General features: G+C 37.3%; 1 protein-coding gene across 10 annotated transcripts in view; it reads left to right on the top strand.

The window, feature by feature from the left end:
* The window catches only part of DNM3 (dynamin 3), a 624,166-nt gene that overhangs the window by 237,579 nt on the left and 366,317 nt on the right, over positions 1-20,270 (top strand). For all 10 annotated transcript variants that reach the window (XR_016210404.1, XM_089299537.1, XM_089299535.1 and 7 more), the window contains 2 exons: positions 648-715; positions 4,615-4,753. Coding sequence is in view for 9 of the 10 variants with exons in the window: in XM_089299537.1 (XP_089155663.1) it covers positions 648-715; positions 4,615-4,753 (207 nt within the window). In the remaining variant the exon portion in view is untranslated. The remainder of the gene's footprint in view (positions 1-647; positions 716-4,614; positions 4,754-20,270) is intronic.

Raw genomic sequence — 20,270 nt, 5'->3', positions numbered from 1 at the left:
AATTGTGAGAGAGGAAATAAGCAGATGAAGGGGCTGGATGGAGCTGAATCTCAGGAGTAAGGGCTGGACCTGATGTTCTCTGGATACCCCTTCTATGTCTAAATTCCAACACACTTTGATCCTACTTCCAAGTAGATTTATGGTACCTAGGACTTCTGGGAAATATTTATACAGCAATCTGTCCTGTGTTGGCTTGATGCAATTCTATTAATTTCCTTTTATAAAGAGGCCTTGAACTCAGGAGGTTAAAATGGCCAGGGAGAAAAGATGGCCAATGTTACTCTAGGACAGCTGCACTGCTGCACATCAGGTGACAGTCTTCCTTGTGTCCTCAAATTTGCTATATTCAGCAAAAGAAGCAAATGCATAGTTAGATTTATGCCCAGAAGGCATCCTTTATGCATAGCACTCCTTATATATTATACAGTTAAAATCTGCTACACTGAAACTCCCAGAAATCCCTAGTGTTCTATGCTGCCTTGAACTTTATATAAACAGATGTTTTGACCATCTGGGTTTAGGTTCAGAGAGACATGAGTATCCATTTATTAATAACTAACTCAAGTTATTCTCATTTTATAATATTAAACAATATTATTATTCAAAGGAATTAAGTGTCATAACTATGGCTCATTTTGCATCTGCAGATGGAGTTCAATGAGAAAGAATTGAGAAGAGAAATAAGCTATGCAATCAAAAACATACATGGTATCAGGCAAGTGATTCACATTTTTTTTGTCTCCAGTTCAAGCTACCAAAAAAGTCAATTTTTATAAGTTGCCAGCAAAGTAGCCTTTTTATCGTCTAAGCAGAGTAAACTACAAAGGTGGGCCTAAGAAATAGGAGATCATAGTTTGGGTTCAATGGCAGTTTCATGTATTGCTGTAGTTTTTGCTGTGCTCACAGCCTATACTATGTACAACAGAGTTCAAAGATGAGCAAGATTTTGTCCACCAAAGCCTTCTATTTTAGTGAATGAAGCCTGACATATTCATAAGTAATCATTACTTACAGAGAGAAGGTTCATTTTGACTAGAGTTGTGGAGCAGGATTTGGAAAGATTAATGAAGGTGGTTACTTCTGAGTTGAACTTTTGGCTGTTGAGAGAATGATTTCCATAGGCCGACGTATGTTGGGTGTACATGTGTGCTTTGATATGTGTGTGTGCATGTGGCTGAGGTGAGTAGTGATAGAGTGAGTGTGAGATGATGGAATGGAGGTTGTTGAGGATAAAGGGCAACAGGAAGGACTTTTGAGTGGCAGGTATAGCATGAGCTGAGGCACACAGGTGGGAAAATGCAGCTTGTTTTCATGGAGCCAAGAGTCTTGCATTTTGATTGGTCTGAGGAATGGGAATAAAAGACCAGAGGAATATGAGCTGGAAGGGTGGGATGGGGTGGAACTTGCATCTAAACTTCCTTTTGTTTAAAGTGAGATTATTCCAAGTTACTTTCTATTTTAGTCTGTTCATGCTGATATAACAGATCACCATAGACTGGCTGGCTTAAAACCAATAGAAGTTTGTTTTTCACACTTCTTGGGGTTGGAAGTCCAAGATCAGGGTAGGAACTTGGACAGGTTTTGGTAAGGGCCCCTATCCTGGTTTGCAGACTGCTGACTTCTCATTGTATCTTTCTATGGCACGGGGAGAGCTAGCTAACCTTTTCTTATAAGGCCCTGGTCCTATTCATGAGGGCTCAACCTTCATGACTTAAGTACTTCCCAGTGTCCCATTTAATGTATCACATTGAGGGATAAAGATGCAACGTGTACATTTTTGGAGGGATAAAAACATTTAGTCTATAACACTTTCTTTAAAGAATTATGATAAGAAAAACAATTATTTGAAAACACACATTTCTTAAATTCATATACAGAAGGTCAAGCATCATTTAATGAGCATATTCTAAATTAAGTCTTGAATTCAAGGTGATGAAACTTAGGTTGCCTCGTTCTTAGATTCTGTCATATGAAGGAGGTATCCTGTCCCTGTTGTCAATTGTAGTTCAGTTTCTGCCACAGGGTCAAGTTGAGACTGTGCTAAGATCAGACAAAACTTGACTCTGAGAGGGAAAAGTTTGACATTGATATGCATGTGATAGGTGATTTTCCAAAGGAGTTATGAAGTGTAAATTTTCAGTCAATTTACCATTTAAATAAGCTGCTCCAGGGGTCCCAAATAGTATGGGTAAATAAGAATTTGCAAAGTATAAAGGAGAAAACATCTAAAACCAAATCCAATATTTTTCTCTCATTGTCTATAGGATTTCTAAGTTGGCTATTCTATTTCTTTTCCATCAATTCAGAAATACATTCTTGTAGAAACAGTCTTTTTATTGAGCTGAGTTGACTTTAGTGTTTGAATATGTTGTTCTGATAAATACAGTGGAACCAAATCACATTTTTGGGGTCATAAAGTATTATTAATGGAATCAAATGAAGCACTTTTACTTACCTTGTAAAACGCCTTACCAAATACATTTTTGTTGGATAAAGCTGCAAAAGCTCAGTAATTCAGAGTTGTAGATTTCTGATTTATACATATGCCAACTGAAAAGATTGGTTATTATTCTGGGATGAATTTGCCTATAAGATGATAAGGAATGAACAATAGCCTGAGTAAAATGCCAGCTAGTGGTATGATTATTTAGGCCTTTTAATTATACTTAAAACATTTTACATTTGATTCTGTTATACATTTAAATAATAAAAGCCATCTTTGATTCATCTTGGATTCTATTCTTTTCTTGGTTGACCTTATTGCCAACTATGGAATAGGGAGGGAGACAGTCCTTGTGGAGCAAGCCAAGATAAGTAGGATAACAGCTCTCTGTACCAGTGTAGTACTGGGACTAAAATATGTGCCCAGCTTACTCCATGTGAAATAGAATCCTGAGCTTCAGAGAAGGAAAGCTTTCTCAGCAGCATGTCTGGAGAATGACCAGAGCCATAGGAAGTGGCTATTTTTGAAGCACAGGTGGATTTGGACAGGCTGAAATTATGGAGAGAATGACATGAACAGCATAGTAAAAGGCAAAGATATAAAATATTGACTTGAACATATGAAATGAGAAGACGCCAAAACTACAAAAGAAGGTTACAATCAGACCATGTAAAATTTTCATATTAGACTAAACAGTTTGGATTTTCTTCTATGTCCAATGTGGAGAAATTATAATTCTAATATAAATATGCTGTGATTCCTATAGTTAGAAACAAAGGTGACCACAAGTGCTCAGCAAATAATAAGGAGGGATGTTGAGTAAAACTGATATAAGAGAAATGTTAAAGAAAATGTCCAAAAGAGATACCATACTATTGAGTATTGAAGGAAAAAAAGTTAATCAAATAATGAGAGGTGGGAAAGAAAGGGGACCAGGTTTAGGAATGGGAAGAATCAATGCTAAAGTCTGGAGCCTGCAAGTATTTAGTCATGGTCAATGCTGGATTGAAGAGGCCCTCTTATTGTAGCTTTTCTATTTTGACCTCTTAAAAAATAGGTCATCTCTCTCTCTCTCTCTCTGTCTCTGTCTGTCTCTCTCTCTGTCACACACACACACACACACACACACACACACACCTGCTTCCTGAGCTCCTGCTCAGCGTAAGAAAAACATTGTTATGATGCCAATTTGAGTTAATTTCAGCCAAAGGTCAGGTATTTGGCTATTTTGGTCCTCATTTGTTATTTTTATAAATTTATAATTTAATTTGGGCATCTGGAAACATTAATATTCATGGATTCCATTGTTGTCTTTTTCCTTCAACCCTCTGGAACCTCAGGTTGGGAACCATCAAACTTTCTGTAATGTAGCTCTCTTGGAAGAATTGGTTTGCATATTCTAGAGACTCTGCTATTTCAGTGTACTAAAATGAGGCTCACTTGCTGTTCCATAAAGGACAAAGGAGGATAGCTTTTAAAGAATTCTTTAGAGATAGGAATTTAAGCTTAGGACATTATTTCTATTTTAACACAGTAGTTTATAGGGGATTGGCTCCAGAACCCCACCTTGGATACCAAAATCATTTATACTCAAGTTTATTATATAAAAAAGTATTTTCATATAACCACACACATTTTCCTGTATATATTTGAGGGTTATTCATAAAATTCATGGAAAATGATTATTATGTAAAAGTTAAGCAAGGATTTCAATTTTTTTGCACCAAAACAAATATCTTTTAATCCTGTTTTCCATGAAACTTTTGAAATACCCTTTATTTTAAACTATCTTTAGATTATTTGCAATTCCTAATACATTGTAAGGGCTGTATGTAAATGATTGCTACATTGTTTTGTTTAGAAAATAATGCTTAAAATAATGCCTATGCATATTCATTACAGATACTTTTTTTCAGATATTTTTGATCTGACATTGGTTGAATCCATTAATATGTAACCTACTGTTAAAGTCAAGTGAGACAAATTTTAGTTAAATATAAGTTAACAATCATATTATATGCCATGAGAATACTTTAGGCACTGTTTTTATATAATATTAATATTCTATAGGTGGGAACTTATGGCTTAGTAGTATTAAAAATATTTTTCAAAGATTATTGGATATACTAAATTTTTAAAATCTAAAATTATACTTTGTTTCTTTCATTCAGGACAGGGTTGTTTACTCCAGACATGGCATTTGAAGCAATAGTCAAGAAACAGATTGTAAAACTGAAAGGGCCTTCCTTGAAGAGTGTAGATCTAGTAATGCAAGAATTAATCAACACTGTCAAGAAGTGCACCAAAAAAGTAAGTGAATATTTAAATTTCCAGCAAGTGACTGTTTGATCTTCCTACCTTTCCTATCCCATTACATGAATCTCTTTCCCTGATTCTCCACTCTGTTATAGATGTTTTATGTTTGCAGAAAGGACTGAATAGGAATTGCTTTCATGATGGACATACAACTGTCTCATATCATTTCATTCCAAATAATGTTGGTTAGATCAGAAAGAGTATATTTTAACCAGCTAATTATTTTCTTTGTTGTCTCAAACAGATAAACATCACTTTAGAACAATTAGATGAATACCGTAAGCAAATTTTCTTATGGTTCATGGATGGACATGATCATTAGGGGAAGGGAATCATTGGCATTGTATGTTATATAGTAATATAAAAATTCTTCTAATTTATGAATGAAATCCACTTCTGGGTGGTCTGAGAAAAGCCAGCATAGAATAATGGTTAAGAGCCTAGCCTCTGACAACCGATTAATTAGATATAAATCTATCTATGATACTTTCTTTGTAACCTCAAACACCATACTTAATCCCTTAGTCTTGTTAATTTACCTTTGAAGCCAAAATTAAGATGATACTACCACTTCAATGAGAATTAAGCATGGAAATGCCTGAAACTTTTGAGGCAATCAACACACAGTGCTCAATAAATAATGACTAATCTATAAATGGCCAATTTAGCAGTACCCAGTATTCTCCATACTGAATATCTTTTGATTCTATGCTATGGATTTGTGGAAGAGAAACTTCCTAGTTTAGGAGCCTCCTTATTGAGAAATCTAGAATGTGTGATGAATTTACTTATATGGGAGAACATAAGAAGAGAATTGGTGGTTGTGTTTAGGGCACTGTAGATGTAGCCTGCTTAGCCTTGTGAGCACTTCTTGAAAGTATAGACCTGTTTTGTCAGTTTCATTACTCTTACCTTTATATATGGCAGGAGAGGGGAACATCTGGTTCATCAGTTGTATAAGGCTTGTGGAATCATTTGGTCTGGCCCTGTCAAGGCAACCACAGACAGGACTTGAAATTCAATAAGTTTATAGTAGGTTAATCTTTTAGCTGATAACTTTGTATGGCCTGCAAATAATGTTACAAATAACCAAATTGTCCTTGGCAGAAGCAAGATTCTCCACCCTTGATTATATAGTGACTAGGAGTAATCTCTCTGAAAAAGTAGTGAGAGGAAAGAGAAAGAGAGAATGAGAGAACGCAAAACAAAACAAAACAAAAAAGCAAAAACCCCAGAATATTGTCCCTAGCAGAAAAGTTCAGTGAAGAAATGTGCATTGTGAAGGAGACAAGCAGGCTAAATTCTAAATTGTGAATGCTAAAAGAAAAAGAGTAAAGGAATAAATGGAATGAGCTTGGGACCCATAAGCAACTCTAGAGTTTCAGACCTCTCTTCTTGAGCACTTACTGCTCTTCCACCTTGTTCCCTGACTCCTGATCTCTCCTCTCCCAAATGGGAAAAGCCATAGGAGTCAAGGGACTGAGAACAAAGGAAAAGAATGCATATGGGGGAAGAGAACAGCTATATATCAGCTCTCCTTTTGGAAACTTTAAGTCAGTTAATAATAGTACAATCCCTGATGTCCTTGCCTACTTTTCAAATTGCAACCTATCTTGTCTCCTGTACATTTAAAGCTCACTTACTTGATCTCTTAGTTGACAAACAGAATTTAATTGATACTGCAATCCCTACTAACCATATGGATTTTCACCCTCAGCACATGATGTGCTCAGCCAGAAGGTTTCTCTTTAGGTTGTCCATATATTCTTGCCCCCACCAACTGATCTGTGCTCTTTCCAAGAGTCAAGTATGTTGTGTTTGTCCTCAAACCTACTTAGCCAGCTGTAATTCTTATTATTCTTATTTTAATTATATACAAAAAGAGTAAATATACTGATAAATATAAAAAGAATGTTGAGTTTTTTTTTTCCTATGAAAACCAAGCTGAATGCTTTCTTAAAAGACTTGATAAGTATTATCTATGGAATCTTTGCTTTTGGCTAGGTGTTAAGCAGACTAGTGAGGGGGGTGTCAAGGGGGAATAGGGTTATACAAATCTAGGTAGGTTCTGCATTCAGAGTATTTCACAAGTGACTACAGGTTCTCCCTCCACTTTAAAGAAAGCAAAACTGAAAATTGTAGAAGAAGGATGTGGTTTATGTAAGACAGAAGATGCATAACTCCAATCAGCAAATCCATATGCAGAGAACAGGCCTTGGCCTCACATCAAAAGATTGGCACATGTGTGTACATTTATGTTTTAAGTTATATAAAGTGTTTATGGTATGTATGAATCTTTTTTTTATCATTTCCCATTTTATCCATCTTACTGGAAAATCAACAGTCAGTACTGATGGCATGGGATGAGACAGCTTGTTCCCAGATCCTTTTTGGCTTCTATTCTTGCTCTCTACCCTTTGAAACTCCTTCCCATTTTGCTCTCCAGATCAATCTCCTGTATATTTTTCCTGCTTTCTCTAAGCATTCTATAGTTTTCTTAAGTAAAACAAAACCTAGCTTTTCTACAAGATTGTTCTTTACCCTGCAGCTTTCTTCAGTGAAGAATGTATTTAACAGCCCCAACCTGAAAAATATAAGGGCCTGGATGGGCATGGCATTTGATTACTTCTGCTTTTATGGCTTCCAAAAATGATTCATTTATCTTCCTGTAAGAGATCTTCCATCAAGGCCCAGGTTATAACAGCTCTGTCAAGATTCACAGTTACCATTAAGTCTCTGTATCTCTATCATATCATCAGGATCTTTAGAACATGGCTTACAGTTTTCCTCTTCATCCCAAATTCACCTTCAACTTTGCACTTAAGTGATCATGTAGAGATTGTGTCTAATACCCAGTAGTCATTGTTCTTTAAGATCTTTGACTCCAGTGGCTCTCCATTCAGTCTATATCTATGACTGCTTATATTTATGATTGTCGAGAAACTGTAAACTCTGAATCTGGAATTTACAAAATTCTCATCTTAAATTTTTAAACCCATCAGAGGAGTTAATAGAAGAATTCAGAGACACTTTGAAATTTATTGCATGCTTTGCACCTTATAGATCTAGCTTGGAAAACATAGCTGTGACTCACCGCTGAAATATGATCCTCTTTAGCCTTAGAACCCACAATCATGAAAAGTTGGTTGAGTGGAACACCTTTATCCCAATTTATTATTTTAATTATGCTTGAATTAAGTTTGCCTCCTGTTAAAACTCCATGATTGGGAAAATTGATTATTATTTATCTTCCCCCAGGTTCCTGAAAAGCTTGGAGGTAATTCTTCCATTTATGCAGATTGGTACCACAATAAATAACAATCTTATACCTTGGTCTACTCTTATGTGCTGCTCAGGCATTCTACAATGTATTATTGATTAATGACTTCCTGTGCTTTCTACAATAGTGATGTTGAAGTTTTAACACTGTTTTCAAGACACTGCACTATTTATTGTTGTCCTTTCAGTGATGATGTCACAGAGAAAGTAGGTGGTCATAAATGTGAATATTAACTCATTGTCTTCCAGCCCCCAAACTTCCCAGCCTTCCTCAATCCTTATCGCTGTCTGTTGGAATAGTATCTGTAGCCAACATGAGTTCCTACTGGTATGTTCACCTCCTTAAGGAACTTAGTCTTTTGATTCTTCTATTTCCTAAATAATCACCTTCTCCATCACATTTTAAAAAATCAGCATATAGCAGAGCAGCAAAATGGGAGAATAGGAAGGGAGCACACTGATAGTCCTGGAAGAGACAGTTTAATAAAAGTGGAGATACTGCAGGTTCAAGGAAGAGTTGGGGAAGAAACAGCAGAGGAAACTCTCACCGTGATTCATGGTGGACCTGTGTGGGAGGTGTGGGAGTCCACAACTCGGGACACCAGCAGTGGAATAAACGCATCAGTGCTGGAATGCAAAGTGAGCCGAACCTCAATAGCCCAAGACACCGGCAGGAAAGTGGAAGGAGGAGCCTAGAGGGAACGAGGCTTGAAGCCCCCTGGGGGAAAGTTCACCAGGCTAGCTAGAAGAGAGAGAAAAAAAAATGACCGGTATGGACATGAGTTTCTCTGTCTCCGCTCACCTCTCAAAGGCAAGCAAGACAAAGAGCAGGCGCCATTTTGGACATACGTCATAAGTGGTACAACCTCAGGGCTGCACCTGCCCTCAGCCAAGCAGAAAAACCTGACTCTGGTGGGGTGTGTGTGTGTGAAATAACAGGAGATTAAGACCTAGTGAATGTGTGGTGCTAATGAACTGAGACTGAAAAAAAGAGATGGTAGGTGAGAGAACTCATGGAGTTCATGTGAGTACTCTCCAGAGACGCTACAATTTGGTAACCTTGGCTACCCAGTGGGAGACTGCAGGAGAATTTGAGCCCACACTGAGGGCAGAACAGATTCCCTGTGTGGTCCTTGGGAAAGAGCAGGCGAATGATATACCCACAGGAGCCAGAGATTGGAAGTTGACTACCTTCAATTCTGCTCAGCTGTGCAGAATTATTTCCCTTCTGAATCAAAATAAATAAATAAATAAATAAAAAGAGAGAGAGAGATTTACCACGCCTAACCTGGGAGTGTCACCTTTGGCACACCTTAACCTGAGGAACCAAACAGAGCTCTCTGGCCACATCCATCTCAAGCCTCTAAGGCTCCATCGAAAGCAGACAGTCTGCTTAATACAGTCATAGTATAACAAGAAAAAAACACCACAGTGAGGGAAGAAGAATCCAAAGAATATCTCCACAATGCCAAGCAACAAACGCAGAAACCGAGGAAACAAGAACAAGGAAGACACTATGACGCCCCCAAATGAACAAGACACCCCAAGCCAAGATTATGAAGATGATGAGATGGAAGAAATGCAAGATACGGATTTCAAAAATTTATGATAAGAACATTTAGAAGTTTTCAAACACAAATGCTTGAGCTACAGAAATCCTTACTGGACAGGATAGAAAATCTCTCTCGTGAAAATGAAATCTTAAGGAGGAATCAAAATGAAACACAGAAACTAGTAGAACAGGAAAGTGTGATAGTGAAAAGAAATCAAAATGAAATGAAGAATTCAATAGATCAAATGAGAAACACATTAGAGAGCCTTAAAAACAGAGTCAGTGAAGCAGAAGAGTGAATATCGGACATAGAAGACAGAGAACAGGAAAGGATACAGTCAAACCAAAGAAAGAAGAGGAAATTAGAAATCTAAAAATACTGTTGGGAATCTACAGAACCCAACATTCGGGTTCTAGGGGTTCCAGAAGACATGGAGAGAGAGAAAGGATTAGGAGGCCTTTTTAGTGAGATACTGGCAGAGAACTTCCTGTGTTTGGAGAAGGACAGAGACATCCTAGTACAGGAAGCTCATAGAACCCCTAGTAAACATGACCAAAAGAGATCCTCACCACAACATGTTGTAATCAAACTCACCACAGTGAAACATAAAGAAAAGATCCTAAAATGTGCAAGAGAGAAACTTCAGATTACTCTCAGAGGATCTCCAATTAGAGTCACAGCTGACTTCTCATCAGAAACCTACAGGCTAGAAGGGAATGGTGAGACATAGCCTAGGTACTAAAAGAGAAAAACTGCCAGCCCAGAATATTATATCCTGCAAAGCTCTCATTTGTGAATGAAGGTGAAATAACGACCTTTCATAGCAAACAGAAATTGAAAGAATTTGTCGCCACTCGTCCAGCCCTGCAAAAGATACTTAAAGATGTGTTACACACAGAAACACAGAAACACGGCCATCAATATGAAAGAAGGTAAAGGAAGGAAACCTCACAGTAAAAGATCACAGGAAGTTCAAAGCATATATTAGAAAATATCTTTGGGAAAATGGCAGGGCATAGTTGCTACTTATCAATAGTCACATTGAACGTCAGTGGCCTCAGCTGTCCAGTTAAAAGACACAAGTTGACTGATTGGGTTAAGGAACAAAGCCCATCTATTTGCTGCTTACAAGAAACACATCTTTCCAACAAAGATGCATACAGACTGAAAATGAAAGGCTGGAAAAAGATATACTGTACCAGCAGAAATGAAAAAAGAGCAGGCGTAGCCATCTTAATATCAGACAAAATAAACTTTAACACAAAAACTGTTAGGAGAGAAAGAGGGGCACTATATAATGATCAAGGGATCAATTCAACAGGAAGATATAATGATTATCAATGTATATGCACCTAATTACAGGGCACCGGTTTATTTAAGAGATTTGTTAAGGGACTTAAAGAGAGACTTAGACTCCAATACAGTAGTACTGGGGGACTTCAATACTCCATTCTCAGAAACAGACAGATCAACTGGACAGAAGATGAACAAGGATACAGTAGATTTAAACGACACTATAGCCCAAATGGATCTAACAGATATCTACCAAACTTTTCATTCTACCATAAAGAATTTACATTATTCTCAGCAGTACATGGAACCTACTCTAGGATTGACCACATACTAGGCCATAAAGCAAGTCTCAGCAAATTCAAAAGAATTAGAATCATATGATGCAGCTTCTCAGACCATAGGGGAATGAAGTTGGAAATTAGCAACTCAGGAATCCCTAGAGCATATGCAAACACATGGAGATTGAACAACATGCTCCTGAATGAACACTGGGTCACAGAAGAAATCAAAAGTGAAATCAAAAACTTTCTGGAAGTAAATGAGGATAACAGCACAACATACCAAAACTTATGGGATACAGCAAAAGTAGAATTAAGAGGAAAGTTTATAACAATAGATGCCTACATCAAGAAATTAGAAAGGCACCAAATAGATGAGCTTTCAGTTCATCTCAAGGATCTAGAAAATCTGCAGCATACCAGACCCAAATCACGTAGGAGAAGATAAATAATTATAATCAGAGAAGAAATAAACATGATTGATTCCAAAAAAAATTACACAAAAAAATCAGCCAAACAAGGAGCTGTTTTTTTGAAAAAATAAACAAAATTGACATCCCATTGGCCCAAATAACTAAAAAAAGAAGAGAAAAGACCCAAACCAATAAAATCAGAGATGAAAAAGGAAATGTAACAACAGACACCACAGAAATAAAAAGAATCATCAGAAATTACTACACGGACTTGTATGCCAGCAAACAGGGAAATCTATCAACCTACCTAAATTGAACCAGGAAGACATAGAAAACCTAAACAGACCCATAACCGAGACAGAAATTGATACAGTAATAAAGGCCCTCCCAACAAAGAAAAGCCCAGGACCAGATGGATTCACTGCTGAATTCTACCAGACATTTAAAGAAGAACTAACTCCAATTCTTCTCAAACTATTCAGAACAATCGAAAAAGAGGGAGTCCTCCCAAATTCTTTCTATGAAGCCAGCATCACCTTAATTCCTAAGCTGGAAAAAGATGCAGCATTGAAAGAAAATTACAGACCAATATCCCTGATGAACATAGATGCAAAAATGGTCAATAAAATTCTGGCCAATAGAATGCAACAACACATCAGAAAGATCATCCACCAAGACCAAGTGGGATTTATCCCTGGTATGCAGGGATGGTTCAATGTTTGCAAAACAATCAGTGTGATACACCACATTGAGAGTATTTTAGGCATGGAAAGCCAAGACACTCTGGCAAAAAAAAAAAAAAAAAAAAAAAAAAAGAAAAGAAAAAGAAAAAAAAACCTAAATGAAAGATCTCTGGGAGTGAGATCCCAGTGGAAAGAATGGGGCCATCAAAGAAGGAGGTACCTTTCTCTGAAGGGAGGAGAGAACTTCCACTTTGACTATGACCCTGTCGGAATAAGATCGAAGTCAGCGAACCCTAAAGGCTTCCATAGCCTTAGCAACTCATGACTAGAGCCTAGGGAGATTACTGATGCCATAAACAAGAGTGTCAAATTGCAAAGTCAGCAACAGGAATCACTGTGTACTTACTCCTCATGTGGGATCTCTGTCCTTAATGTGTTGTCCAATGTGAATTAATGCTATAACTAGTACTGAAAAAGTATTTTACACTTTGTATTCTGTGTGGGTGCAAACTGGTGAAATCTTTACTTAGTATATACTGAATTGATCTTCTGTATATAAAGATAATTGAAAATGAATCTTGATGTGAATGGAATAGGAGAGGGAGTGGGAGATGGGAGGTGTGCGAGTGGGAGGGAAGTTATGGCGGGGCGGGGGGAGAAAGCCATTGTAATCCATAAACTGTACTTTGGAAATTTATATTTACTAAATAAAAGTTAAAAAATCAACATATAATATATTTATGTGTCTCCTGACTTAAGAAGAAACAAAGATAAAACCCTATTATCCCATTTCTTCTCTCTTTGTGGGCAAACTTCTTAGGCAAAAAGTAGTTTATGTTTACTATTTTTATTATCATATCTCCAGTTAATTCTTCAACTGAGATCTGGCTTCTGTACCATCACTCTATGGAACTAAAGCAGCAAAGGTCAGTGTCTGATTATCCACTTAGTAGGAACTCTTATTCTTGACACTGTGTTTGACTCTCTGAAGCTAATACTCCTCCCTCCCTCCATCACTGGCTTTCTTTCACCTTTCTCTTGATTCCTCCTCTACCTCACTTGACAGTATGTCCACCCTTGCTTTCCTCTTTTTTTTTTTTTTAAATTTATTTATTTATTTTCTGACAGGCAGAGTGGACAGTGAGAGAGAGAGTGAGATAGAGAGAAAGGTCTTCCTTTACCACTGATTCACCCTCCAATGGCCGCTGCGGCCTGCGCACCACGCTGATCTGAAGCCTGGAGCCAGGTGCTTCTCCTGGTCTCCCAGGTAGGTGCAGGGCCCAAGCACTTGGGCCATCCTCCACTGCACTCCTGGGCCACAGCAGAGAGCTGGCCTGGAAGAGGGGCAACCGGGACAGAATCCGGTGCCCCAACCAGGACTAGAACCTGGTGTGCCGGCAACTCAGGTGGAGGATTAACCTATTGAGCAACAGCGCCAGCCCCTGACTTTCCTCTTATTCATGAGTCCTCAGAGAGCTTGTTCCTGATTTTCTTTTCTTTTTACTATTATATTTTCTCCCTGGCAGAACACATCTCCCCTCATTCAACTACCACTTAAAATATCAGTGAAACTCAACTAAATTAAGAGAGCACAGAGAAATGACCCAATATTCTAACATATTTTGATAGAGAGATGGAAGCAGTTAAATAAAGTAAAGCATAAGTCCTTTAATTGAAAAGCACAGTAATTGTTTAAAAATGTAATAGAAGTTATCAATAGCAGAATAGATCAAGCAGAAGAAAGAATCAGTGAATTAGAAGACTGGCTATTGGAAAATAAACAGAGAAGGAAAAGAAAAAGGAATCCAAAAGATGAAAGGTAATGTAAAACATGGGATAGCTTGAGAAGATCAAATATTTGAGTTATTGAGGTTACAGAGGAATTTGAAAATGCCAGAGATGTAGAAAGCATATTATTCAAAGAGATAATAATGGAAAAACCTCCCAAACTTCCCCTAAAAAAGGTACAGCTATCCAGGTACAAGATGGTCAAAGGTCACCAATCATATTCAGACCAATCAAATCTATCCCAAGATGTATTATAGGAAACCTCTCCAAGGTTAAGATAAAGAGAACATTCTGAATTATCAAAGCTGCAAGACACACAAGCAAATAACACATGAAAGATTCTCAATTCACCTGAGTGCGGACTTCTCAGCTGGAAGGTTACAGGCCAGGAGGAGTGGAATGAAACTTCTGCAGTACTGAAGGGGGAGGGGGCAAAAAACCTCCCTGCCTGTATCCAGGAAAGCAGTCTTTCAGATATAAGGGAGAGAAAAAGATACTCCCAGACAAAGAAAAGCTGAGAGAGTTTATCACCATCAGACCTGTGTTAAAAGAAATGCTAAAGGAAGTTCTTCAAACTGATAGAAATAGACACTAACAAGTAAGAAGAAAATATCAGAATATAGAAAACTCTCCAATAAGAGTAACTATAAAATTTCAGAATGTTTTGATATTATAAACATGGCACATAAACCATTTATATGTTCACTGTGAAAGCTAAAAACAAAATTATAATCACCATGTTAAAGTCTTCAGTGATAGGGAATATTGAAAAATATCAAAGGTAACAACAAAAATATAAAATGTGGGAAAGATTGGAGCACAAATGCAGTGTGCTTTATTAGGATTTCTTATCTCTTTGTTTTTTGGTTCTCTTGCTATCTTTATAATCAACATTAAGTTGTTATCATTTCAAATATAGCTTTTTATAGTTCAAGGAAGTTTTTTGTAAGCCTCTTGGTAACCACCAAGCAAGAACCTAGAGCACTTACCAAAAATAATAGGCAAGGAAAATCACTTATCCACAAATTAAGCTTGTGAGAGAGGGAGAAGTAAAGAAACTATAATGAAATTACAAATCAGGTATCAAGATGGCAATAGTCAATTACCTCGAATGTAGGTGGATTGCATTCTACATTTAAAAGACACAGAGTGGTGGAGTGAATTAAAAACAGGACCCAACTATATGCTGAATATAGAAACTCACTTCATCTATAGCAATACATGTGGACTGAAATTGACAGGATAGAACAAGATATTCCATGCAAATGAAACCCGAAAGAAAGCAGGAACAATAAGTGTCATTGCTGGTCTGCTTTCAGGGCTTGTTTCCTCATTCCATTGCACAAAATTTATTTTATTTAAAAATTTCTGTCGTTTTTCAAATTTCCTTAAAAATTCCCATTTTCTTCAGCCCTTCTTACACACATGGGCTAATATTTGCCAAGCTACTTTCGCAAAACCACAGATAATGTTAATGTACTGTATCTAGGGGCTGGCACTGTAGTGCAGCAGGTAAAGCTGCCGCCTGCAGTGCTGGTATCACATATGAGCGCCGGTTCGTGTCTCAGCTGGTTCACTTCCGATCCAGCTCTCTGCTATAGCCTGGGAAAGCAGTGGAAGATGTCCCAAGTCTTTGGGCTCCTACATCCACATGGGAAGACCCAGAAGAAGCTCCTGGCTCCTGGCTTCTGATCAGAGCAGCTCCACTGTTGTGGCCAATTGGGGAGTGAACCAGAAGATGGAAGATCTCTCTCTCTCTCTCTCTGCCTCACCCTCTGCCTCTCTCTCTTTGTAACTCCAACTTTCAAATAACAAATAACTCTTTTAAAAAAAAAAAGCTAGAAGGTAAGATTTTGGATGTTTTCACTGTATAGAAATACTAAATGGAGAAATATATTAACCTTGTTTGTATATTACAAATATACACATATAATGAAACATTACATAGCATAACATGAATATTCACGATTTTTTAAAATAAAAAAAAAGATTAGTGAGTGCCAAATCTATACTTCCAGCTAAAGCCCCTTCCTGGAAACTGTCCACAGACTGCTGCATTTATTCTCTTCTCTTACTTAGGGCCTTGTACTTTTTTTTTTTTTTTTTTTTTTTTTTTTTTTTTTTTTTGACAGGCAGAATGGACAGTGAGAGAGAGAGAGACAGAGAGAAAGGTCTTCCTTTTCTGTTGGTTCACCCTCCATTGGCCGCTGCGGCCGGTGCACCATGCTGATCCCAAGCCAGGAGCCAGGTGCTTCTCCTGGTTTCCCATGCGGGTGCAGGGCCCAAGCACTTGGGCCATCCTCCACTGCACTCCCGGGCCACAGCAGAGAGCTGGACTGGAAGAGGAGCAACTGGGACAGAATCTGGCGCCCCGACTGGGACTAGAACCAGGGGTGCTGGCGCCTCAGGCAGAGGATTAGCCTATTGAGCCACGGCGCCGGCCGTACTTTTTTTTTTTTAACTGAATGATTCCAGTGGCCTCCTAACTGATCTTTCTGCTTTCAGTCTGATCATATTCAAATTCATCCTACCCACTACTTTCAAAATGGCCTTTCTAAAATACAGAGATATATTTTTTTCCTCAAAACTTTCCTATTGCTCTTGAGAGTCTTGAAAATCAAGTTCAAATCCTGTAGCGTTTATTTAGTTTCACTGCCTGACCTCTGAATACTTTTCTAGCTATGTCTGTTGTCACACAGCTTGCTCCAGCATTCTAAGTGATTTGTGCCATACTTAGAGGTATTTCATGTCTTAGAGATATTTATACATGTCGCTCTCTTTATCTAGACTGTTTCTCTTTCTCCTTTGTCTTCAACTGTCATCCCCTCTCATTTTTGAAACTCCAGATCAATTATTGTTATCATCTTTTCCTAAAAATCTTCCTGGAGGGACTCTATTCCTGATCTCTATCCTCACTCTTTCCTCAGTGCTTCACTTGGCATCTGTGTCTACTTTCGTCACAACTTTCACAATACTATACTGTGATTTTTTTTTTTCTGTATGTGTGAATGCCTCTTCTTGTTGATTATGAAATCCTTTCCCAAAATACTGTTTTTTTATCTTATGTTTACCACTTCACATCCTGGTGAACCCCACAAAAGAGATGTTCTGTGAAAACCCATTAATAATTTAGCTGTTAAAGTTACCATGATGTTCAAGAAATATATACTTGGTTTTTTAAGGAACACTTTTGTCATTCATTTTAAAATGATAATATTTGGATAGTTTCTCTTTCAAGCATATTATCATTTTATTTATATTTCATTTTGATGTTTTTTATTTTGACCTTGTTAGGTCTGTCTTCAACTTCTTTGATTTTAAAACTAGTCCAATTAAAATCTTGTTCCAAGTAAAATGATCCCCTAATTAAAATGAACGTAAACCATAGAGAAGGTAACCATGTAATTTATTGACCAATGAAGGATATTTTTGAAATTAAAAGGGAGTGCTATTAATTCTTCTACTGGAATAAAAAGAGAAATCCAAGATGATCCCAGGCAATATAAAAATGTATAGTTAGTCCAGTTATGGTAATTGTATGTATATTTTTATATATTATGAAACTTAATTACATACACATAATATATAGCTTAAAACACTATTCTCATTTACAATTCCTCATATTGAATGACTTATGTGTGAAATCTTTAAATGTTTCTTTTGTAAGCCACATAAATAAATGTCAGTGAAAAACATATGGAGTTTATGTGTGTTCAGATCACAAAGCACAAAGCTAGACTTCTAGCCTGGAGGAGTGCATTTCTTTTCAGATATTTTCTCACTGTTGTCTCTGGGGCACTGGAGGACAGGCCAGGAACATTAGAGCTTTATAAGCTATTTGGCTTCACTCCAGGGACATTCAACTTCGGAATTTTTCTGGTGGGCATCAGTTTTCAGCTGCTTCTCCTTACCTCTTCTTCTCCAGTGCATCATCACAGGGTCCCGAAGTTCTTTTCAGGAAGCACAGAGTGGAACATCTTGTTTTTTAAACCACAGTTTAGCAACGGTGCCATTTATTGGCCTCTTGAGAAACCACATTCTTGGATCACCATCATACCAATTAATTGATTTTTTTTCCTACTTAGGAAAGAAAAATGTTTTGCAAGGAGAATAAAAAGATACCTTAGTTGACTGTTAGAAGTACAGAAAAAATGTTCAATGAAAAAATACTATTGGAAAAAATGCTAAGTTTTGTGGCATGTTAGATAGTAAATACCTGGCCCTGAATATATATAACGGAACAAATGAGTCCAAAGTTCTTACCTTGGCTTGCAAAGCCCTGTTTGATCTTGTCCCGCTTTTAATCTCAAAACTCATCTCCTTCTTCTCTTTCCTCCCCACAGCCTAATCCTACATGGGTTTGCTTGTTTCTTCAGCAGGCCAAAAAAACGTGCTGACAGAGCCTTTGTACTTCCCAGTCACAGCGTTGGAGATGCTCTGCTTCAAGATGACCTGAGTAAATCATGCTCTTGCTTCCTTCAGGACTCTGCTCAAATACCAGCTAGACAGTCTTTTTCTGACTCTTGTATTTATCACTGCACAGCCATCCTCCACACACACACACAGACAGACACACACCTACACAGCACTCTTCATTTACTTAATAAATTTTATTGTTTGCAGCACACATGAATTATTCTACATATGTCGCTTTTTTATTGTTGAATATGAAGGGAGTTTGAGAATATAAGTTCTATGGGAGTAGGGACTTGGCATGTTAAGCTCATTACTCCATCTGCAATGCCTACAACAGCTACATTTTCAATAATAATTATTGAATCAATAATCAAAAGAATAAGTTAATCATGTCTCATTGACTTGGCAGGTGATGGTTAGTTTGGCCTCTGTATGATGAAGAAGAATGTCTACAAAGCATCATGCTCAAATAGAACTTTCTTTTAGATCTAGATAGATGTGCTGTGATTTTTATATTGTATGAAGAGATCTGGCTTTTCACCTCTGCTAATGGCTGGCTGTCCAGTGAAACAAACTCTGTGTTGTGATTTGAGTCACACAATAGGCTTTGATACCCAGCCTTCAGTTTCTGCCTGATTATTAAACTTTGATCCTTTAACTGTGTAGTACAAGGAATTTCAGGCCTAAGACTTGCCTTTAAAGGGATAGAACTTTCACCTTTGAACATTAAAATTTTTTAAGGATTTGTGATCTTTAAAATTAATTCTTAATTTATAATTTACCATGGCTCTGCTTTTCCTCCTACCTTCTGTTTTCACTTTTATTCTTAAATTTTAACCTCTTATAATGTGTCTACCAGAGATAAACTTGGGATGAAAGAAGAGACAAAAACCTTACTATGACTTTCTGGTGTTGTTTTGACATAGTGTAAACCCACCCTGACCTCCTGTTTGTATGTTTTCTGAGTTACTTAGGTAAGAGAGTATTCCTTTTCTGACTTCCTTTCAGTTTTATTTCACCCAAGCTTGGACTCTTTCTGTTTAAACGTTCTCTTAATTTCTCTATTTTGAAGTTTTTCCATCATATTCCTCATTTCTTCTACCATTTCTAGAAAATGAGGTTTAGAGATTTGGGATTTGCCCAGTGGAGAAGGGAGGCCAGTACTATTTTTTTTCTCTCTGACCATTTTACCTAGGTCCACCTACTTGGTATCTGGTTCCTTTTCCTTTTCTTCTAACTGCATGTAGGTCCTACTAGATTTCCCCTGTGCCACTCCTAAAGTATAGGGAATACTTCTAAAATACAGAATGTTCCCATTTGCCCCTATACAGTTTATAATCAACCATTTCTTGATTTCTTTATACTGGAATTGCTTCTCATCTCTGAGCACTTTTGCAAATATGAATGCATCCGTTTTTTTCCTTTTTTAATAGCAAATGTGTTGTGCCCAGATGAGTATTTTCTTGTCTCCAGGGTAAATCCATACAAAAATGCCATTAAAAAATAAAAGATTACCGAGAATTTAGTGGGGTGGTAGTTAATTCACAGAAAATTGAATAAAATTTTATGCTTTTATAAGCAGTAAAACTGTTATTGTTATTTAGTTTGTAGTAAGTGGCCAACATGTGACGGTTTATAGCTTTTTGATAAAAATAGAGCCCACATCTTTAGGTCAGCCGAACAATCAAGTCATGTCTTGTGCATGGAAGAAATTTCATTCTGGTTTCAGTTTATTTTTTCAGTGATATTTGGTATGAGACTATTAAACAGATGGTTAACTAATAACCAAATCTTTGCTTGAGGCATTG

This window comes from Oryctolagus cuniculus, chromosome 7 (assembly GCF_051225735.1).
Source record: "Oryctolagus cuniculus isolate XC-2025 breed Fujian yellow rabbit chromosome 7, ASM5122573v1, whole genome shotgun sequence".
Taxonomy (NCBI): Eukaryota; Metazoa; Chordata; class Mammalia; order Lagomorpha; family Leporidae; genus Oryctolagus; species Oryctolagus cuniculus.
This window is presented reverse-complemented; position numbering and strand designations above follow the sequence as displayed.